This window comes from Syngnathus scovelli, chromosome 2, assembly GCF_024217435.2.
Source record: "Syngnathus scovelli strain Florida chromosome 2, RoL_Ssco_1.2, whole genome shotgun sequence".
NCBI lineage: Eukaryota > Metazoa > Chordata > Actinopteri > Syngnathiformes > Syngnathidae > Syngnathus > Syngnathus scovelli.
The window spans coordinates 7,732,455-7,755,458 of NC_090848.1; the positions used below are offsets into that span (position 1 = coordinate 7,732,455).

The 23,004-nt window shown below is 42.3% G+C and overlaps 1 protein-coding gene and 1 pseudogene across 1 annotated transcript; one reads left to right on the plus strand and one right to left on the minus strand.

Moving 5' to 3' along the window:
* The first annotated feature begins 826 nt into the window (after window positions 1-826).
* Window positions 827-19,302, plus strand: LOC125988785 (dynein axonemal heavy chain 12-like). Its single transcript, XM_049754440.2, has 71 exons — window positions 827-924; window positions 1,029-1,314; window positions 1,394-1,463; window positions 1,531-1,689; window positions 1,772-1,967; window positions 2,094-2,282; window positions 2,366-2,519; window positions 2,604-2,695; window positions 2,774-2,952; window positions 3,031-3,166; window positions 3,262-3,387; window positions 3,475-3,609; window positions 3,677-3,870; window positions 3,940-4,180; window positions 4,262-4,447; window positions 4,562-4,762; window positions 4,839-5,033; window positions 5,131-5,252; window positions 5,338-5,473; window positions 5,549-5,695; window positions 5,780-5,899; window positions 6,034-6,190; window positions 6,298-6,470; window positions 6,562-6,714; window positions 6,798-7,037; window positions 7,198-7,443; window positions 7,521-7,640; window positions 7,744-7,853; window positions 7,984-8,167; window positions 8,256-8,396; window positions 8,481-8,564; window positions 8,690-8,878; window positions 8,987-9,106; window positions 9,244-9,432; window positions 9,519-9,670; window positions 9,735-9,873; window positions 9,945-10,111; window positions 10,197-10,452; window positions 10,539-10,835; window positions 10,988-11,166; window positions 11,296-11,488; window positions 11,586-11,747; window positions 11,923-12,117; window positions 12,271-12,404; window positions 12,476-12,638; window positions 12,738-12,818; window positions 12,894-13,070; window positions 13,144-13,275; window positions 13,387-13,476; window positions 13,549-13,689; window positions 13,757-13,998; window positions 14,073-14,220; window positions 14,307-14,452; window positions 14,625-14,839; window positions 14,931-15,123; window positions 15,206-15,398; window positions 15,479-15,651; window positions 15,764-15,904; window positions 15,996-16,154; window positions 16,245-16,540; window positions 16,617-16,870; window positions 16,959-17,099; window positions 17,191-17,328; window positions 17,401-17,634; window positions 17,713-17,901; window positions 18,008-18,111; window positions 18,185-18,389; window positions 18,463-18,600; window positions 18,672-18,763; window positions 18,876-18,943; window positions 19,060-19,302. Exons 1-71 carry the CDS (start codon window positions 829-831, stop codon window positions 19,248-19,250), a joined length of 11,784 nt encoding a protein of 3,927 aa, XP_049610397.1. The 5' UTR covers window positions 827-828; the 3' UTR covers window positions 19,251-19,302.
* LOC125988773 (dynein axonemal heavy chain 12-like) lies at window positions 19,018-22,958 on the minus strand (annotated as a pseudogene).
* Window positions 22,959-23,004: the final 46 nt, after the last annotated feature.

Below are 23,004 nucleotides of genomic sequence, written 5' to 3' on the forward strand. Positions count from 1 at the left end.
TGTATAATTAGTTGGTATTTTTTGTTGTGGTCACGTAATTTATATATTTGGATGTTTTCCCACAAATCCCTTTCAATGAATTGTTTGGTAATCACGTATGGAGCAAAAGTACACAGGGAAAACGAAAAAGACACAAGCCCCGCCTTTTTCTTGAGGTGCGACTCGGTGGTGCTGTGTGTCTATGGCAACGACGCACTGAACATGCTGCATAGTCAGTAGGACTCTAGAAAAATGGTCAAATAGCCATGCACTACAAACACTCTGTGAAAGAAAAGGCACGTTATATCCAATGGTAAGTAACCTTCCAGAAAAATATTCATTTGACAACAGGTTTTCAAATGGGAAAAAAATGTACTGTGAAGGACGGTGCATCTGTTCTTAAATAATAATTATAATAATACTTTGGTGCTAGAAATGTGGGCTAAGCAGAGACAAACAACTCACAATCAACTTTTGGAACAACGATGGAGGAAAGTGCAACAGCAACGACTCCATTTACCAATGTATGTTCCAGTATCTATGTATGTAGTATGTGTGTGCATGTGTGTGTGTGCGTGTGTGTGTGTGTGCGTGCGTGCGTACGTGCGTGCGTGCGCTCACATAGTATTTTTTCCCAGTAGTTTGAGTCACACGCAAGAAGACTGTCAAGTTGTCCTAATTTTCCCCAGTTCTTTGCCCCAACTTTGGAAAGGGCCTACAGTAAAAAGGATACACAGAAAAAAAAAATTGATGGCTACAGAAATGTATAAAATACAAAACGTTTTTGAGCTGCACTCAAACTGTTCATTATTTTGCAGGCCAATTGGCTTCCTGCAAAGTGCCACCACCATGGCCGTGTCCCAAGCAGTGGAGGCTTACAAACAGAACAAAGAGAAGGGGAGACTTGTGCGCAGCCCATCACCAGAGCCACAGATTCCTCCAAGTGTAAGCTGTTGCTTCCGAAAGTAATTGTCACAAATCATACATAAAAAGAAATCAAAATGAAACATAACATTTTGCAATTTAACATTTGCATTACAGTTGCAAAGCGAAGCTCGGAAGCACAGAGTGAGTTTACTTTTGAAAGCAATTTCCAGTTGTGTGTTCATTTGAAAAAGCTGAGCCACCTATTTCCTTGTATGCAGATGAATTATATATTCTTGAAGCAGTGTGTAGAAAGCCGCCCAGTCATTCCAATCCCACAGGAGTGGTTGGACTCCATGGATGGTCAACTCCCTCCTCAACTAAAAGACAGTCCTCAGAAAAAAAAACTCTTGCACCAGCTCGTCACGGAAGTCAGCGACAACTTCTACGATGTTATCGTCAAACAAACAGGTATTGAAAATTAGCAGTGTGCGTTTATGTGTGCACGTGTGTGTGCACTTACTGACAACAAGGCATGTCTTCATTTAAGTGGACACGTTCCTGAAGGATCCAGAATGTGAAAAACCTCCTCCGGAAAAGAAGACATCTCTTCCACTTGAGTGAGTGTTTTATGGCCTCACATGATTTCTATGGAGTTTGTTTGCAAAACAATTTTCTGTTTTGTAGCATTCTTGAATATTCCCAATCACGGCGCAAGAGCTTTGTCACCAACCGGAACCTGATGAAAGTGAATTTGCACATTGTACATCCCGTAATGAAAGTTATTTTGGAAATTGGATATGCGACCTTTTCTTCAATGACCTTGGTGGATCTCACCGGGTATAGGTATGCAAACGGCCCGAATGCAAAGAACGTCAAAGAAGCAATTGGCCGTGCTGTTGAGCAAAGCTGCCGGTTTGTTCTTCAGGGCTTTGGGACCTGTGGATAGCAAGGAGTTGTATAAAGAGCTGGCTGTCCAATGTGAGACAGCAGAGGAACAAATCATGAATAACTGGTTCCCGAAAGTCATCAATTTATTAACAAGTCCAAAAACCCTGGGCTCAGTTAAAGAAGATGTCATGGAGGCCTTCTTTGATTGCGCGTGCACCCTCATCTCCAATCAGGTGGAGTCCTGCCATCATACATAATCCAACATTGGCTTGTCTTTGACTTCTGTTCTCCACAGATTGGTTCATTGACAGGGTTTGCACGCTTTCTCAAATTTCTTTTTGTCCTTTCCCATTTCCCAGCTGAAATCGCTTATTCAGAGAAGCGTGGAGGCCTTCGTGTACCCATTTCACCCAGACAACCACCACTTCTTACCCATCTTTCATATGTCCCTGACATTTAATGAGGAGAAAATGGGAATACACCCCACCTTGCAGGAACTTGAAGACGATATTTTTGAAATTCTTAATGCCATTACAAACACACTGCAGGTGATCTTACGCGGAATAGCTCTTTTTGTGCCAAGTCTACCGCCCTAATCTTCATATTAAAATGTATTTACATCGCTCCACAGAAAGTGCAGACAATTCAGTCGTGGCTGGCAGAATCCACGTTTGCGTTTGTGGATGCCAAGGCCCCTGATCACACACTCGCTTGGGCTCAATTTACTGTCAGCACAACTGTGCGCAAGAATCTAGAAGGACCTGACCAATACTTTCAGAATTATGGTGATGAAAACATAATCCTAAATCATTTTATCATCCACCCAGTTATTTTATATCTCGTGTTTGTAACGTGCATTTATCTTGTAGTGGACAACTATGACTGGTTAGTCAATGGAACCGCTCAGACACGAGTTGAGACTTTTCTGGAAGAAACTCACTCGTTTGCTGAATATATTGAGGTGAGGATTCACTAATTGAAAACTCCTTCCACTCCTTCCTGATGAATGTCGGTCCGTGATCTAACTTGTGCTTGCCAGCAAGTGGAAGAATTCCGTGACTTGTCGAGGAAGCTTAGCAACCTTCCTCCAAAGGTGCACTTTCCAATGGTCCAATTGTATTGTGAGGATCTCAACCAGGGACTGTCCCAAAAAGCCAAAACATGTGCTGAAATACTCATCAACAACATGAAAGCTAAACACACTCAGCAAAATTTACAGTGAGTCTCATTCTTGTTAAAATGTGTCCCTACACTCTGCTCCTTAACTGCATGAAATTATTTTTTTTCTGCTGAAAGGATCATCTCCGATTTTGAAGCCATCCAAGGAAATGCTTTGAATGTACCAGAGACTACAGATGAAATGGCCAAAATTATTAAATACATTGAAACAACTAAGACACAGAGTATTGCACTTCTTCATGAAAAGATAAAGGTGCAATTTAGTTGTGTATCTGATTTTACAATCCCTAAAGCTTCTTGATTCATTGATTTACATCTTCAAATTTTGTTCCTCTTATCATCTGGCAGAAAGCTCACCACAGATTGAGCTTTCTCCTGGATGTCCACATATTTGAACCTGAAGACCTCCAACTCAATTCAACTGTCTTTATGTGGCCACTGAAAATCCAAAAAGTGTTTGAACTCAGTGATGAGGTAATGTCACATTCAATGTACGTCTGTATCGTGGTGTTTAGGTATTCAAGTATGATTATAGGATAAATACTGTTTTTGTTATTTTAGGTTTTGCAGGAAGCCAAGAGAAAAGGGGAGAAGGAGATGCTTGCCAAAAGGGAAAAGGTCACGATTCATCTGGCCAAGCTGCAACGAAGGGTTGATGAGTTCCATCACTGTTCTGAGCTTGATATGATGCAGCAGGTACTGTGAAGCATTGGTGCTTCCAGGATTTGGCATTTTTATTTCAAAAAATCTTTGATTTTTACAGTACTTAACCGAAGTCAAGACAGTTCAGAACCTTCTTCAGGAGGCTGAGGAAACAATCAGTGACATCCACAAAGACGAGGTGTTTCTTCAGTGGGAGCAAACATATTACCCAGAAGTGGAGGTCATCAGAGAAAATGTTGAACAATACCAGAAGTTGTTTGGACTGCTACTAAAGTGGCAACGCGCAAAGAGCAGGTCTGTCTTCAGTCATAGGTTGCATTTTGTGATTTAAGGTATTGCATTTAATCTTTTCTCTGTCAATAGCTGGATGGATGGCTCGTTTACGGATCTAGATGGTGAGGGTATAGAGGTAAAAGTGGATGAATTCTTCAGGGACACTGTCAAGATGTTGAAGCACTTCCAGCTGAAAAAGAGCACCAGTAAACAGGATACTAAAAAAACAACGAGATTGTCCAGAAAACAGCATGGTGAAGAAGTTACAAACATGTATGAAAGTCCTTCAGTATTGTGCTCCACCGTATTAGAGCAGGTCAACGAGTTCAAGGTAGCCAGTGTATCTTATGTTAAGTGCGCTCATGAAGGTCATGCTCGTCCTTTCTAACTCCAAATTATTGTTATGTTGTAGGAGCACATTCCTTTAGTGACAGTTCTATGTAATCCGGGCATCAGAGATCGCCACTGGAAGCAGATGTCAGAGATCGTTGGGTATGACCTCATTCCTGATGCTGGTACAACACTGCGCAAATTTCTCAAACAAAACTTGACTCCTTACCTGGAAAAGTTTGAATCAGTCAGTGCTTCTGCTAGTAAAGTAAGGATTTTTCCGTTCTGGGTTGTTTGTTTATTTATTTATTTTTTTCCAACTTGTGCTTGAAAAAAAACCCAATAGGTTTCTTAACATATCTTCCTTAAATGATCTATGTAGGAGTTTTCCATGGAGAAAACCATGAAAAACATGGTGACTGTTTGGGATAGTGTTTCTCTCCAACATCAGCCTTACAGAGACACTGGTGTGTCCATCTTGACTGCTTTGGATGAAGTCCAGGCGATTTTGGATGACCAAATTGTGAAAACTCAGACAATGAAGAGTTCACCTTTCATCAAGCCCCTTGAGAACGAGATTAAGGTTACATAACCCGTATAATGTAAAGTACAATAAGAACTATCGTGAATAGCTTTCACCAAACTGGCCTGTGATTTAGATTTGGGAGGAGCGTCTTCTTCGTATCCAGGAAACCATTGATGAGTGGCTCAAGGTGCAGGCACAATGGCTCTACCTTGAGCCCATATTCTGTTCTGCTGACATCATGCAGCAGATTCCGGAAGAAGGGCGACTCTTCCAAATCGTTGACAAAAACTGGAAGGAGATTATGCAGCATTGCGTTCAAGACTCAAAGGTCATTGTCACCTTACGGCATGATAACAATACAGTCTTGCACTTCTCAGTGAATGATACAAATTGAAGAGAACAATTATGAAATTGTCTTCTACCAGCTTCTGGAGGCAACCTCAATGCCTGGGCTACTAGAGAAACTACAAGAGTCCAACTACCACCTGGACACCATCATGAAAGGACTAAATAACTATCTGGAGAAAAAGCGTCTCTTTTTCCCAAGGTGAATGAAACAAAATTGCTTTAATTTCAGTTTTCCAGTGATATAAATCCAAAATGTTGTTGTGACATTACTGTTTGTTACCCAGGTTCTTCTTTTTATCCAATGATGAAATGCTGGAAATTCTTTCTGAGACCAAAGATCCACTGCGTGTGCAGCCCCATCTGAGGAAGTGCTTTGAGGGTATTGCCAAGCTAGACTTCCTACCAAATCTCGATATCCAGGTAGGCAATTACACAGTATTTCTTACAGTTTGAGACAAGTTGATTAATCAGATCCAGTTTTTCTTTTTAATTTAGGCCATGTACAGCAGTGAAGGGGAGCGTGTTGCTCTTATTCAACTCATATCGACAGCTGAGGCCCAAGGAGCAGTGGAGAAGTGGTTGGTACAGGTGGAAGACTTGATGATTCGCAGTGTCAGAAATGTAGTGGCTCTCTCCAGAACGGTGAGATTTTTTCCTATAAAAATCCCAACAAGTTGAGTGTATGCAAAATACAAGTCAGTTAACGTGGAATTGTTGTCTTGGCAGGCCTATGCTGAAGCCCCAAGGAATCAGTGGGTGAAGGACTGGCCCGGACAGGTGGTCATCTGTACCTCACAAATATTTTGGACCCTGGAGGTACATGAAGCCATTAGGGCAGGGCCTGAAGTAAGTTTCCAGAAAAGCTATTTGGTGAAAAGTCATGTTCAATTGGTCTGACTTCTCAGGAACCGACTTTATCTAGTGACATCTTCAAGCCGATAAGACGGGTAATGATGTTTTTGACTGTCTCTACATCGCAGGGTATGAAAAACTACTTCCAGCGACTTCAGATACAGCTGAATGACATTGTGGGTTTGGTGAGGGGGCAACTACCCAAACAAACACGGATTACTTTGGGAGCACTTGTAACAATTGATGTCCATGCCAGGGATGTGGTTTTGGAGCTCATTGAGCATGGTATGTCATGGCATGAAGGCCTATACTCACGATGCTATAACTGTGTTTTCCAGTTACGATGTTAAAATAAAATACAAATTTGTTTACTGCACGTGTATAATTTATAGGCGTAGAGAATGAAAGTGATTTCCGATGGCTAGCGCAGCTTCGTTACTACTGGAGCAACGAGGATGTTCGAGTTCACATCTTGAACTGTGATGTTAAGTATGCCTATGAATATCTGGGCAACTCTCCTCGACTGGTCATCACCCCACTTACTGACAGATGCTACAGAACTCTGGTATAAATAACGGGATTGACAGGCATTTCTTGATTTTGTATTTCAACAGTTGTTTTTATTACTATTTAAAACTCACTCCATGCGTTCACAGATTAGCGCTTTTTACCTAAATTTGGGTGGGGCACCTGAGGGTCCAGCTGGAACTGGAAAGACAGAAACCACCAAGGATCTAGCCAAAGCGTTAGCTGTGCAATGTGTGGTCTTCAACTGTTCTGATGGACTGGATTATCTTGCTATGGGCAAGGTAACATTAAACAATAAAGGTCTGCTCTGATTGTGATTTCTGGTTCTAACAAAGTTCTTTGTATTCTGGTGCATTTTTTTCAGTTTTTCAAAGGATTGGCTTCTTCTGGAGCTTGGGCTTGCTTTGACGAATTCAACCGCATCGAGCTTGAGGTCTTGTCTGTAGTGGCTCAGCAGGTCCTCTGCATCCAGCGCGCTATTGAGATGAAGTTGGAGTACTTTGACTTTGAAGGAACCATGCTTAAACTCAACCCCAACTGTTTTGTGTCCATCACAATGAATCCCGGTTACGCCGGGCGCTCCGAACTCCCGGACAACCTCAAGGTCTTATAACTGAATCATTTATGGGCTCTTTTATCACAAACCTTTTATCTGAAAATGTGCATTTGGAATTAGTAGCGTCAAAAATTAATCACCATTATTTGATCATAACTAGAGTTTTTTTATTTAGCTCAACCCGACGGCGGCCTTTTATCTTCCTCAGGTGTTGTTTCGAACAGTGACCATGATGGTCCCCAACTATGCTCTGATAGCAGAGATCTCCCTCTATTCATATGGATTCCTCAATGCCAAGCCTTTGTCAATCAAGATTGCGATGACTTACAGGCTCTGTTCAGAGCAGCTCTCCTCTCAGTTCCATTACGATTATGGCATGAGAGCTGTCAAAGCTGTACTTGTGGCTGCAGGAAACCTCAAGCTCAAGTATCCTGATGAGAATGAGGACATACTGGTACTTGTGATGAGCTTAATATTTACCCAAACTTCTTTTGTTCTGTTTATTGATCACTGTTTTCTGTTCATTTTTAGCTTCTGAGGTCTATTAAAGATGTTAACGAGCCCAAGTTTCTTTCCCATGATATTCCACTGTTCAATGGCATCACCAGCGATTTGTTCCCTGGCATCACCCTTCCGGAGGCAGACTATGAGGTAAGACGTTTCAATTACTTATTTTTGTCTTGTCCCATGCAGGAACACACGTGTCTGGGCGACAAAATTGCAATACTGTAATATATGTGATCATCTTCTGCAGTTGTTTTTAGAAGCTGCTACAGAGTGCTGCAAAAAACACAATGTACAGTCAACACAAATCTTCATAGGGAAGGTGATCCAGACATATGAGATGATGATAGTCCGGCATGGGTATGGTGTTTTGAAAATTCCAGGTCACCTCATTTGGATGTGTTATATTTCATGTTCTGGGCTATAAAGTACTGTATTTCCCACAACTTGGATCTACAATGCATTGCAAGTTACAACTTTTATGCTTCAGGTTCATGCTAGTGGGCGAGTCATTTTCCGGAAAGACCAAAGTGCTCCATGTTCTAGCAGACACACTAATTCTAATGAATGAAAAAGGGTACGGAGAGGAAGAAAAGGTCATTTTCAGGACGTTGAACCCAAAGGCAATCACCATGGGACAGCTCTTTGGACAGTTTGATCTTGTTTCTCATGAGGTCGGACCTTTGTTCTATATTTTTAAAGCTCAATAATCTTATTCCTGTTGTATTGTCTACTTCTTTTATTTTCCTTTTGTTTTATTAGTGGACAGATGGTATTGTGGCCAACACATTTCGTGAGTATGCATCAGCTGAAACACCAGAGCGTAAATGGGTAGTGTTTGACGGTCCCATAGATACATTATGGATCGAAAGTATGAACACTGTGCTGGATGACAACAAAAAGGTAATATACCTAATATACCTTATATGTATATTTATTATTTACTATACGTTGTCTTTACTATATTTGCTGTTATCCACACAACAGCTCTGTCTAATGAGTGGAGAAATTATTCAGATGTCTAATCAGATGAGTCTAATTTTTGAAGCTAAGGATCTCTCACAGGCCTCTGTAAGTTTGGAGTTTTTTTACAATGTTGCTACAACTTAAACTATCTATTTAGGAATTATCAAACAATGTCTGATGTAATGATGGCAAGCTTTGAAAAAAAAAGAAAAACATCTTTCCCATGGCAGCCTGCCACAGTCAGTCGATGTGGTATGATCTACATGGAACCTTCCCAATTGGGCTGGGAGCCTTTAGTGCTCTCCTGGATGAACACACTTCCTGAAGTTCTGATGAGTCCTGAAAATAACAATCTGCTGCTAGAACTCTTTCACTGGCTTCTGCCACCTTCCTTCAGGATGGTGCGTAAACACTGCAGAGTAAGTATTACAACAACCTGGACTCACCGAGATGCAAAGACAAAGGTCAAAGTGGTTTTCACCAATTCAGAATAAACACAAATGTTGTCATTACTTTCTTGTTGACAGGAAATTGTGTCCACAACCAATTGGAACACATCTGTATCATTGTGTAGACTGTTTGAGATGCTACTAACTAAACCACTAAAGACAGAGAAAAGTGATAAAACTATACGCACCTGGATCATGGTAAAAATATTAATCATCTGTCACAATATTATTTGTGTACTTATACAGACTTGTGCAAAACTGCCCCGAAGGGCAAATTTTCTCTCCATGCATTTTATTTTACTTTTGTTCAATAGTTTTCTCTTTTGGTATTGCAGGCAGCCTTTTCTTTCTCCCTGGTGTGGTCTGTGGGTGGCAGTTGTGATTCAAAAAGCAGAGAGATATTTAGTGAGTTCATGCGGGATATAGTGGCTGGGAAGTTGGCAGATCATCCAGTTCCTGATATTATTGGCAAATGGGAGTGCCCAGTGGATGAGAAAGGCCTTGTGTATGACTATTTCTATGAGGTACTGCTGAATAACATTTAGCAGAACCCTTTGTCTTTTACTTTTGAATCTCTTCTGCAGTCAAATCTAAGTAATATCTTGTTCAGTTTAAAGGAAGAGGCAAATGGGTGCACTGGAATGATACCATCAAAAACGTCACCCTCGGAGACAAAACCACCAAAGTGCAGGACATCATTGTTCCAACCATTGACTCAGTTCGTTACACCTTCCTAATGGACATTTGCATCACCTATGGAATGTATGTTATCTGCTCACGGATATTTGATTGGTATGACTTTGTGTGACTGACTTCCTCTGCTCAGGCCTCTGCTCTTGGCTGGCCCTACTGGCACTGGAAAGTCAGTGTATGTCATGGAGAAGTTGATGAACGGTCTGGACAAAGACCTTTTTTTACCTCTCGCAATCAATTTTTCAGCCCGCACCACTGCCAACCAAACACAGGTAAATCGGAACCAATGTGATGAAAATGAATGTTTTTACAACTTGGATTGTTTACTCTTGATCTTTTCCAGAACATCATCATGGCTAAATTAGATAAGAGACGGAAAGGTGTGTTTGGCCCTCCTATGGGAAAGAAATATCTCATATTCGTAGATGATGTGAATATGCCAGCGCTGGAACAGTTTGGAGCTCAGCCGCCTGTGGAGCTACTTCGACAGTTTTTGGATCACAAAAAGTGGTGAGAGCCGTTGCCACCATACGAAGGACATTGAATGTAAGAGGATAGAAAAAAACTGTCCGAACATTCCATTGTTTTTTGACAGGTATGACCTGAAGGATACTTCTGGCATCAAATTAGTCGACATTCAGATCCTTACAGCCATGGGTCCTCCTGGTGGCGGCAGGAATGCTGTGACATCTCGCTTCCTGCGCCACTTCAACATTTTTAGCATCAATTCTTTCAGCGATGAGACCATGGTTCGCATCTTCTCCACTATGGTTGCGTTCTATCTAAAGAACAATGAATTTCCACCGGAATATTTCACTGTGGGGAGCCAAACGGTGACAGCAACCATGGAAGTGAGTTCTCCGAATTGGACCAACACATTCCTATCAGCAAAGCCTTATCTTTCCCATACTTGAGTTTCCCAAATGTCTTTCCAAAGGTCTACAAGCAAGCCATGGAGAACTTGCTTCCGACACCAGCTAAGTCTCATTATACTTTTAATCTGCGGGACTTCTCACGTGTTATACAAGGGTGTCTGCTTGTGAAGAGCAAGTCTCTGGAGGACAAGCGCACTATGATCCGACTGTTTGTCCACGAGGTCTTTCGCGTCTTTTATGACCGTCTGGTGGATGACAAGGATCGAGCTTGGTTCTATCAGCTAATGACCAAAATCCTCAAAGATCACTTCAATGAAGGCTTCAACCTGGTGTTTGATCATCTCAAACAAGGCAGGCTCGTACGTTGGCTTGTGTTTTTTTATTGCTCTGATTGTGCATTATTTGGATGTCAGAAGTTTCATACTTTCATACTGTTTAAGATAAATATTTGTGATTTTTCAAAAACTGCAGCGGTCGTGCAATTGTAATTTTGTATGTTCTTATTTGTCAGCTGGTCGAGCAAGACATGCAGACGCTACTGTTTGGTGACTACATGAACCCTGACCTCGAGCCTGATGAACGCTTGTATGCCGAGGTGCCCTCTGTAGAAAGCTTTGCTGTAGTAGTGGAGTCATGTCTTGCTGAATACAACCAGATGAACAAGAGCTGCATGAATCTCGTCATCTTTCGGTAAATTATAATCATAACATGAGTAAATTAAAACAAATGATACTTTACATTTACATTTTTGTGTTATAAATTCACAACTACTGCAAATGCTGCTGGTGTAGCACCTCTAAGAAATTTTGTCTAATGTAGCTATCTCTTGGAGCACCTGTCCCGTATAAGCCGTGTGCTGAAGCAACCAGGAGGACATGCTCTTCTCGTAGGAGTGGGAGGCAGTGGGCGCCAGTCCATCACTCGTTTGGCTACTTTCATTGCCAAGATGAATCTTTTCCAACCTGAAATCTCAAAGAGCTATGGCATGACTGAGTGGAGAGATGACCTCAAGGTCAGTGATGTGCTTGTATTTTGGATACACACATTTTTTTTTCTTTTTTACTTTGCTCTCTGAGTGGAATGTGGCACATTTTTACTTGCTTTTACAGAAGCTTCTCATAGATGTAGGGGTGAAAGGTCAAAGGATCGTTTTTCTGATTAGTGATGCTCAGCTCACAGATGAGGCTTTTCTCGAAGATGTAAACAATGTCTTGAACTCAGGAGAGGTGCCTAATCTCTTTGCTACGGATGAGAAGCATGATATCATTGAGGTATGACATGAATCGAAGTACCTTCTACTAGTCAGGATTATGTAATTGTTGGAATGTGCTTTTGTTCACATCACCATTTTTATTAGCATGATAGACCAGCACAAGTATGACGTTCACAGTCGGTACACCCACATTTATATATATTGACGTAATCCCATTTTCTTCTCATTTCTAGACGGTGCGTCCCATTGCCCAAGCGAAGAATAAGAATATAGAGTTGAGCTCTTTAACTCTTTTCAACTACTTTGTGGCACGCTGCAAGGCAAACCTGCACATCGTTGTGGCCTTCAGTCCCATTGGCGAAGCCTTTCGCAATCGCCTGCGCCAGTTTCCGTCCCTTATTAATTGCTGCACCATTAACTGGTTTCAGGTTGGATTTTTCAATCTGTTGCCTTTCTGTATTGTGTGGTATATGTATAATATGTGCTTGACTGGCCCATTCATACAGTGATGACAGTTTTTCCACTTTTACGAACCAGTAGGGTGACACTTAAGCCACATTTTTATCTGTATGCCCTGACAGCCTTGGCCGGAGGAGGCTCTTGAGCGGGTAGCCAATTCTTTCCTGAATCCATTGGAAATGAAAGAAGATGAAAGGAAGGAAGTCATAGTGATCTGCAAGGAAATTCATACCTCTGCCAGTCAGCTTTCAGAGAGGTATGACATGAGTATTGAATGTAAGAGTTCAAATAGTATATCGGCATCTGGCTGCAATCTTTCTTTTGCAGATTCCTTGCTGAGTTAGGTCGCTATAATTATGTGACACCCACGTCCTACCTGGAACTCATGGCAGCTTTCAGTCAGCTCCTGACGAAGAAGAGAGATGCTGTCATGAAGGCAAAAAAAAGATACACGAATGGTCTGGAAAAATTAGCCTTTGCTGAATCTCAGGTACACGATATGCAACAACTGGAGTTTATACTTTGTTCTAAACACAAATATGTAACAATTGAAAGTGTTTTTCCTTTCTCCATGATTGTACCTCTGCAGGTTGGTGAGATGAAACAGGAGCTGGTAGTCTTACAGCCCAAACTTGAAGAGGCACAGATGGAAAACGATAAAATGATGAAGGTAAAGAGATTACTAACTAGCATCAATTGCATTTTATGAAAATCTACATGCAAAATCTACCATGACGATATGTAGGTGATCGCAGTGGAGTCTGTTGAGGTTGAAGCTACGAGTAAACTTGTACGTGTGGAAGAGGAGGCCACGGCTGTTCAAGCTGCTGAGGCTCAAGCTCTGAAAGATGAGTGTGATAGTGAATTGGCTGAAGCCATCCCTGCCCTGGAAGAAGCAATTGCAGCTTTGAATACCTTAAAAGTGAGAGTCCTCTGAAAAGACAACTTTACCTTGCATGTCATGACCTTCTCTTTGACCTTCCTCTAAATTGCAGCCTGCTGACATAACGGTTGTGAAGTCAATGAAAAACCCTCCTGCTGGAGTTAAGATGGTGATGTCAGCTGTGTGTGTAATGAAGGGAATACCTCCGGATAAAGTGGCAGATCCTGCTGGGTCTGGAAAAAAGGTTTGTTTTGATAAAAAATAAATCTCTAATCGAAAAAAAACATCTTTGCATAAACGTATCATCAATGAAACCATGAAATTATTTTACCATGACATTTTCTTAATGGCCTAGGTTTTGGACTACTGGGGTCCAAGCAAGAAGCTGCTAGGTGACATGAACTTTTTAAGGGATCTTAAAGAATATGACAAGGACAATATTCCTGTAAGTTTCCCAAAACATTTTTGTAATGCGTTATAATAACTTCACTTTATCTCTCCCATCTCTTTATTACAGGAGGAATCAACGCAAAAGATCCGTACTACCTACATGACTAATCCTGACTTCAACCCTGCTAAGGTGGCAAAAGCGTCCTCGGCAGCAGAGGGCCTTTGCAAGTGGATCAAAGCAATGGAGTCCTATGACAGGGTGGTGAAGGTGGGATTTGGCTTCTTAAAAGTAAATGCACTTTTGTGTCTTTGGATACTTACCTCTGTGCTTTTAGATTGTGGCTCCCAAAAAGGCCAAGCAAGCAGAGGCTCAGGCCACTCTGGCTTCTGCCATGGCCACACTATCAGAGAAGAGAGCCCAACTCAAGGAGGTTATGGACCGTTTAGCTGACCTGCAGAGAATATCTGCCGAGAAGACTGAGGAGAAGGCCAAGCTAGAAGCCCAGAGGGATTTGTGTCAACAGAAGCTGGAGAGAGCTGAGAAACTCATCGGTGGTCTGGGTGGGGAGAAAACAAGGTATAACGCTTGTTTTTTATGAGAAGAATTTCAAAGATGAAAATTTGCCACTAAGTGAACGTGTTTTTCCTCAGATGGTCCAAGGCTGCTGAAGATCTGCAGAGCATATATGACAACCTAACGGGGGATGTTCTTATCTCTGCTGGTGTCATGGCCTACCTGGGCGCTTTCACCGCCAGCTTCAGACAGGACTGCATCAGTCAATGGATCAAATTGTGTCAAGTAAGTGTTCTAATTATTTTTATTGACAAAGTCTTTTACTTTCATTTCTAACATGCACGTATGTTGTCATTATGTATTTTCTATAGACTAAGAACATTCCATCATCAGATGACTTCTCTCTGAGTAAGACCCTGGGAGATCCCATTCAGATTAGGGCGTGGAATATCGCCGGTCTTCCCACGGACTCTTTCTCGATTGATAACGGTGTCATAACGAGTAACTCACGTCGATGGTGAGAAGCGTTATGCAAACTATGGTCATGTAATGGTTGCGCAGCATTAATATGCTTGAGTCAATTACAAAGCCAGCAACAACTCCGAATATTCTTCGTCTGCCATCACAGTGTTGTGAAACATGTTAACATTCAGTCTCAGGACTGTCCTCATGTGTCCCTGCGCTTTCAGGCCTCTGATGATTGACCCTCAGGGTCAGGCCAACAAGTGGGTGAAGAATTCAGAGAAAGACAACAACTTGCAGATTATCAAATTAACGGATGATGACTACATGAGAACTTTGGAAAACTGTATTCAGTTTGGAAGCCCCTTACTACTTGAAAATGTAGGAGAAGAGTTGGACCCTTCCCTGGAACCGCTTCTCCTCAAACAAACCTTCAAACAAAGTAAAACAAAATGGGGCCCGGATGCAAAAGGGCCACCTGACATTGAAAACAATGTAAAAACCATCATTGCTGTCATTCTTAATCCACTCAGGTGGTGTGGAATGTATCAAACTGGGGGAAAGCGTGGTTGAGTACTCTCCCGAATTCCGCTTCTACATCACCACAAAGCTGAGGAACCCTCATTATCTACCGGAACTTGCCACCAAGGTGTCTTTGCTCAATTTCATGATCACCCCAGAGGGCTTAGAGGACCAACTGCTCGGGATTGTGGTTGCCAAGGAAAGGTACGACAAATTCTATTGAACCTCCACTCAAATCCTTTGGTCTCTTTGTTAAAAGCTCCCTTCTTCTTCATTTGCTTTGCAGGCCAGAGCTTGAAGAAGAGAGAAATGCACTCATCTTACAATCTGCTGCAAATAACAGGCAACTAAAGGAAACTGAGGACAGGATCCTTGAGACGCTATCGTCCTCAGAAGGAAATATTTTGGAGGATGAGAGTGCCATTCAGGTGCTGGACTCTGCAAAGATCATGTCCAATGAGATTACAAAGAAACAGAAGGCAAGAACCGTGTTCAACATAAGCGGTCTGTGTTGATGTGATGGATTTCTTTGACTCCAAAGTCTCCATGAATTCTCCAGATTGCAGAGGAGACGGAGATCATGATAGCCGAGTCCCGAGAGTGTTACAGATCTATTGCCAAGCACTCGTCTGTCCTGTTCTTCACCATTGCTGACCTGACCAACATAGACCCAATGTATCAGTACTCTCTCACCTGGTTTGTCAACCTCTATATAAACTCCATCCAAGACAGGTGAGGAAAGGACACGGCGTTCTTCGTTTCATGGTATCATGTGATGATGTTGACAGCATATTTTTAGATGCTATTTCGAGGTTTTAAAAATCCTCTCCTGTTTTTAATTCAGCAAAAAGTCCAAGATCTTGGAAAAGAGGGTCATGTACCTGGTGGATCACTTCACCTACAACTTGTTCTGCAATGTCTGTCGGTCTCTCTTTGAGAAGGATAAACTTCTCTTCTCCTTCATCCTCTGCTGCAACCTACTTCTGTGAGTGTCACAAACCATTTAGGGATAACAAGTGACTCGTTCGGATCATTCTGCCTTCTCTAAATAAAACAAATACTGGCATTCCCATCAGGGCAAAGGGTGAGATTGAGTACCCCGACCTACTCTTCTTGATGACGGGAGGTGTGGGCCTGCAGAACACCCTTGCTAATCCTGATCCGAGCTGGCTGCAAGAGAAGAGCTGGGATGAGATTTGTCGAGCCAACGAGCTTCCTGGCTTAAAAGGAATCAAGTGAGAACATTTACCAACGTTATATGAATTGTTCTGAATAATACCAAACCTTTTAAAAATGCTGGCACTTTAATTGTGTTCATCCCACAGAGATACATTTATTGCAAGCCCAGAACTTTTCAAACCTGTTTTTGAAAGCAAAGATCCTAGTGGTGTTCCTTTGCCCTCACCTTGGGATGAAAAACTCAATGAACTGCAGAAGATGATCATCGTCCGCTGTCTCAGGCCTGACAAAATTGTGCCAGCTGTGCACAGATATGTGATAAGTAAGATTGGGAAGAATTTTGTTCAGCCACCTCCCTTTGACCTGAGCAAGAGCTACAATGACTCCAACGCCACCATCCCGCTGGTATTTGTGCTTTCCCCTGGTGCCGATCCCATGGCTAGTAGGTTGTGCAATTTACTTCTGAAACTTCATGCAGCGCTGACACGTAAAGATGATGACATATTAACGCTCCACAGGCTTACTGAAGTTTGCTGGTGACAAGGACATGGGCGGGGCCAATTTCCAGTCCATTTCTCTGGGGCAGGGCCAAGGACCCATTGCTTTAAAAATGATCTGTACAGCCATGCAGAATGGGACTTGGGTGTGTTTGCAAAACTGTCATCTGGCTGTGTCCTGGATGTCCACCCTGGAGAAGATCTGCGAAGACTTTAGTCCCGCAACATGCCACGAAGACTTCCGACTTTGGCTCACAAGCTACCCTTCGCCCAAGGTAAGGTGAAACATGATGTTCGCCAAGCTGTGGAGCACTCTGTTTTTTTCTAGTTTGTGCTTTGAAGCTGCCTCCTCTCTGAATTCAGTTTCCAGTGACGCTTCTGCAGAACGGGGTCAAAATGACAAACGAGCCGCCAACAGGACTACGATTAAACATACTGCAGTCGTACATGTCAGATCCTGTTTGTGACCAAAACTTCTTCAATAATTGCACGAATAAAGAACTGGTGAGTTTGAGGCTGCCAATTGAATGATTTGGCCACACTCTAGTATCAATACGTTTATTTCTTACACCGTTTTAACTGTAATGGATTTTAGGTCTGGGAAAAGCTCCTGTATGGCCTGTGCTTCTTCCATGCACTTGTTCAGGAAAGAAGGAAGTTTGGCCCACTCGGCTGGAATATTCCGTATGGCTTCAATGAGACTGATCTTCACATAAGCATCAGACAGCTCCAGGTAGTTACTCCCACTCACAGAATTGCTCCCGTCGCATGCCCCGTAAGGCATGTCCTCTGTCTTCCTCTGTAGTTGTTTATCAATCAGTACGATGAAGTGCCTTTTGAGGCCATTACTTACCTGACCGGAGAGTGCAACTATGGAGGCCGCGTCACCGACAACTGGGATCGGCGCCTCCTGAACACCATGTTGGCTGACTTCTACAACAGGGATGTTGTGGATAAGCCTTCATATCCTTTCTCAACTAGCGGTGACTATGTTGCACCCCCCAAATCTTCCTACGATGACTACTTACGATTTATCAAGGTAAAGCGTAACGTCACGTAGTCATGAGATGGTTTGTGAGACTTCCAAAAACCTAACAATAAGTTTGTGGCCTACCAGGAACTTCCACTCACCCAACACCCAGAAATTTTTGGGATGCACGAAAATGTGGACATTTCAAAGGACCTACAGCAGACCAAGCAGCTGTTTGATTCGTTGCTTCTCACCCAGGGAGGAGGCTCGAAGGGGGGAGGTAGCTCTGGGAGTGACAATGTGCTGTACGATATAGCCAGTGACATCCTCAATAAGGTATGGTGAAGATATCAATTTGTCCATTTCCAGGTGTGACAATGGTTAACTGTATGGATATCATACATTTCGGAAAATTATAATAGATTGTATTGAATTTCATCAGATTCCAAATAACTTTGAACTCGAAGTATCTCTTATGAAGTACCCGGTACTCTACAAGGAGAGCATGAACACTGTGCTTGTCCAAGAAATGGAGCGCTACAACACGTATGGACAAACACTTTATGTGTAATTTGATGTCATGTAAAAAAAGCTCCCCTGACCTCTTTCTTCTTCTCAGGCTTTGTAGTACCATCCGTGTTAGTCTTCAGAACCTGCTGAAGGCCCTCAAGGGTTTAGTGGTGATGGATGCAGAGCTGGAGGGAATTGCAAATAGTCTGGCAGTGGGCAAGGTTCCAGAGCAATGGGCCAAACGCTCGTACCCGAGCCTCAAGCCCCTGGGCAGCTACATTAATGACTTTCTCGCAAGGCTCAAGTTTTTGCAGGTGATTGACAATTGCCTGGACATGAGGATGTCTTGTCCACTTAGGTATTCACATGAATCCTATGTGCCCGCAGGTTTGGTTTGATAATGGCAAGCCCAGTGTGTTTTGGCTCTCGGGATTCTTCTTCACCCAGGCTTTTCTAACGGGGGCTACGCAGAACTACGCCAGGAAATACAATATTCCAATTGACCTGTTGGGCTTTGATTTTGAGGTCAACATTCATTGCTCATAACAGACTTCTTTGAGGAATTCCATGCTTAATGTTATGATTTCATCCTTCAGGTTCTAGCAGTTGATCAGTCAGACACACCTCCAGAAGATGGTGTCTACACTAATGGGTTGTTTCTTGATGGAGCTCGATGGGACAAAGAAAGGTAGAGGGGGCCACATAAGGGTCTTTTACCATCATCATGATTATTTGAAGAGCAGGACAAAAACTTTAGAAGCAGCCTAAAAAATGTAATTGTGTTTTTTTTCTATCATCAGTGGAGTTTTAGCAGAGCAGTACCCCAAAATCCTATTTGACACAGTGCCCATTATCTGGATTAAACCAAGTGAGTATACGTTTAGATGTGTTTAATACATTGCCCTAATAATCACCAATATTTGACAATTGTTACTTCATCTGTATGTTTTTATAATTTCTTTGCTTTATTTTTCTTATCTGCAGCAAAAAACATCCCAGATGAATCTGACAGTCGCTACGTTTCTCCTCTCTACAAGACAAGCGAGAGAAGGGGCATCCTCTCTACAACGGGACACTCCACCAATTTTGTCATTCCAATGTTGTTGCCCACCGCCAAGCGCCCTCAGCACTGGATCAAACGCGGTGTGGCACTACTCTGTCAGCTTGATGACTGACAGAAAAAGAAAAAAAAAGAGAAACACACGAGGTTGTATAGGATGGATTATACCCATCAAAGACCCTTAATCACAAAGGGAATGACAATGTCATACAACTTGGAATAACTATAATATATATGATAAAACTGAAGTGTTTACCATGTGACTGAACACACTGTATCTAAACTGCCCCTGCTGTAAACATCAAACTCCTTGTAAAGAAGGTACTCTTTCAGTCTAGGCGGAAGAGGGAGGTAACTGATGAAAACAGATGCTTTCAAACGGAGTCCATTAAGATGCTCTCGAATCTGTAGCCGGCACAGGTGCTTCAAGCTTCGTGCATTTCCTGGGAAACAATCAATTCAGCAAGTTCACCTGAGGTCAACAATGCCTAAAATGACTGATGAAGTAGCAAGTGCATACTTTGGATTTGGCAGATCTGCGCCCACTGCTTTTGCTCCTGTAAGACTTCCCTCATTTTGGCGCAGAAGGTGACATGGTTGGTGTAGTCGAGCATGATTCGTACCACCTGAGCAGATAAGTGCTTGAGCCAAGACACGGTTATCACCTCACAGAACTAAGGGGGAAAAACAAGATATCAGACATCCTGGGAATGTGTTTTCTCCACATCTGCAGTCCCCAACCTTTTTTGGACTAGTTTCATGTCAAGTTTCATACTGAATGTCTGCAAAACATTTTGGGGTTTCTATCATTTTTGACCCATCTCACCACCATATCTTTGATAACCGATGCTGTCCAAGGAGCCGAGTCATGGCGACCGTCACCATACGGGCAGTCAAAGCAACGTTTGACGTCGTAGCCGTGGTTCAGAATCATTCTCAGCATGACTTCATCTTTTAGTGCATACTGCAGGGCTGAGGGAAAGTGGGTAGGGTTGACTCGAGAGTAGTAGTTCACGTTTGCCCCAAACTTCAGCAAGGTATTAATGAGCTCATAGTTGCCCTGTCTCATTGCCACCTGTAAACAACTGATAGGGTCCTGGTTCACCATTGCCCCCGCCTGCAGTAACAGGCGAGTACACTGAAGATCGTTGTTGGACACAGAGAAAAAAAGGGCAGACTTGCGTTCATCATCATAGTTGCGGCGCACCCTCGGGTGTAACATTTGGTTTGGGTCAAAGTCAGCTTTGAGCAGCAACTCCAAGCAATGTGCATGCCCTCCAGCAGCTGCAGAGTGAAGAGGACTCATCCCACTCTCCTTTATTGCACACAGTTTTGTCACTGGGATGAGGCGTTGTAGTGCTCTGTCAAAGAACAGGTGAATTAAGAACAAAGCTGTAGGTTCAAGTAAAAATGGAACAGCACAATGTTTCTCACAGAATGTGACCATGGTATGCCGCATGGTGAATTGGCAGATGGCCACTGTAAAAAGGCGAGTTAGGATCTGCTCCATGGTCCAGCAGCAAGGATATTACATCAGGGTTTCCTGATGCTGCTGCGTCAAACAAGATACTGTCAGATTCTGACTGGCACTCAACATTTGCGCCTACAAAACAAATATTCAATTGCTTTATGGTTGTAAGAGGGGCGTTAAATACATTTCAAATCTGCTCATATCTTTTTCCTTTTACTCCAGCTCATCTTGTACCTTTCTGTAACAAGTGCTCCATCACGTTTAGATGTCCATTTTGTGCCGCCAGAGCAAGTGGTGTTTTCTTTTTGATGTCACAAGCATTTGGGTTGGCACCAGACTCAAGGAGGAGACAGACAAAATTCTCCAAGCCAAGGAAGGCAGACTCATGAAGTGCTGTCCTTCCAAGCGGGCCAAGCTGATCCACTTGAGCGTCGTAGTGAAGCAATAATGTTGCCAGGTCATACTGGTCATTTAGAATAGCTAAGAAATAAGATCCATAAAAGTCTCGGAAAATACATTTTTTTTTTGGACAAACATGCGAGAACTACCTGCCATTAATGGAGAATCTTGCTCATCATCCTGGATATCGGGGTTGCAGCCATTCTGTAAAAGGAATGTGGAGTTCTGTCGACGGCCATAAACTACAGCTAAAAACAATGATGTCTCCCCCTTGAATGTGCGACACTGGGCAGCCCCAAAATGTGAAGCTGGAAACCAAACAAGAGTTGACATGAGCACAAAAGCCGTGTTGTCAAACATTAGAAGGCAATACCTGAAAAGATGATTTCGAGTATGTATTTACTCTCCTGCACTGCAGCTGCATGTAGTGGAATCCACCCATGCTCATTAATTCTGGAAAGTCTTTCTGGTTGTTCAGTTAGTCGCTTGAGTGCATCCTCATCACCTGCATGAAGCCAATATTACATGAAGACATGTCCATGAAATCTCCTCTAGTGTGACACACAAGTTTGATCATAGTAAAAATAAGGAAAACCCCCCAAATCCGAGCAATCTTTGGTAGGCAGGGTTAGGAGTACTCAAAGCACACCCATAGAGGAACAGGGAGAACATTCAAACTCCTAACAGGAAGGCCGGAGCCGGAATCGAACCCTGCATGTCTAAACTCTTACATAACATTTTAAATAACAGTTATCTTAACAATGAGCTGCAATCTGTAATTTTTTTTTTTTTTTATGGGGGGTTGGTATTTGATGTGCCTTGCATGCAGTACATTGCAATGAAACCTGCTCAACTCTCAATTTGCACTAAACTTTTTATTATGAGCACGCTACTCCAATTAAATTGTTTTTATTGGATTCTAAAAAGTGAATGCAAAAATGCACGCTCTTTCAAGTTATTCTTAAATGAGCCATACACATGTCATGTTACTTATCAGGACCTGACAGAGAGCATGTTATTGTAGTCTACGGTGCAAACTCAAAAAGTAGATCCTGTCATCATAAAAAAATGGGCACTCATTCAGGTTTTTCCCAAAGACATTATATTTTTGTTTATGGCCAATGTTTTGGAGGCAATTTGCAACAGCAACAATAGCTAATGTATTTAAGGCACTGAAATGTGCGTGCATGAGTTAATCGCATCTTACCCTCAGCAATCGCTTTGAATATATCATCAGGGTCTTCGGTACTATTCAGATGACTACAACATGAAAATAAAGGGTGAGGCAAAAAATAATAACCACTGAAATTAATGTTGCATCAACAATCACCTTGGACTCAGTCCCTTGAGCTTTCTGTATTCAATGAGACTTTCCTCTATTATAGATTGGGTTGTTACATCTTCATCCGAGTCATCTTCGGATTGAGAAATGTCATCTTTTGTATCTGCGTTCATCTGTTTGTCCAGTTGATAACTATAATGTATGGCCAAACAAGGTATTGCAATCCTCAATCTGTTTCTTCTTGTTGGAATGAACATAGAAACGACCCAAACATACAAGACAATAAATTAGGAAAAGTGGGCCAAATACAGAGGTTCTACTTCATAAATTCAGCATGAGTCAACTTTGTCAGGCCACTTGAGAGCAGAGAATGTGTAGAAAGCTTCCTCTTCCAGGTAAATTCATGCATAATTTTTTTGGGCAAGCCAGGGTGAAAGTACACACATTAAAAAAGAACAATTTTGATTAGCCTGGCAACATCAGCATTTCATAATCGATAGCAATAATAATCAGGTTGTTCGATAGACGTTGATTTTGTAGTGTACTGTTTACCTTCAGTCAGGCTGTGCTCCTTCTGGGACTCGAACAGCAGTGTAGTTGGACACCCTTGCACGACTGATATTTATAGCTCTTCAACTATAAATAACAGATTGTGGCGCCTACCATGCATATATTACCCGTACACCTAGTTTTCATCCATTGCTGAGGTCATAGCTC

Bases quoted from the DNA above. Each gene is read 5' to 3' on its own strand.
- LOC125988785 (XM_049754440.2), top strand. From the start codon at position 829: ATGGCCGTGTCCCAAGCAGTGGAGGCTTACAAACAGAACAAAGAGAAG. The intron at 5,900-6,033 runs GTAAGTTTCCAG...TCTACATCGCAG, and splicing joins CCATTAGGGCAGGGCCTGAA to GGTATGAAAAACTACTTCCA. The intron at 7,641-7,743 runs GTAAGACGTTTC...CATCTTCTGCAG, and splicing joins TTCCGGAGGCAGACTATGAG to TTGTTTTTAGAAGCTGCTAC.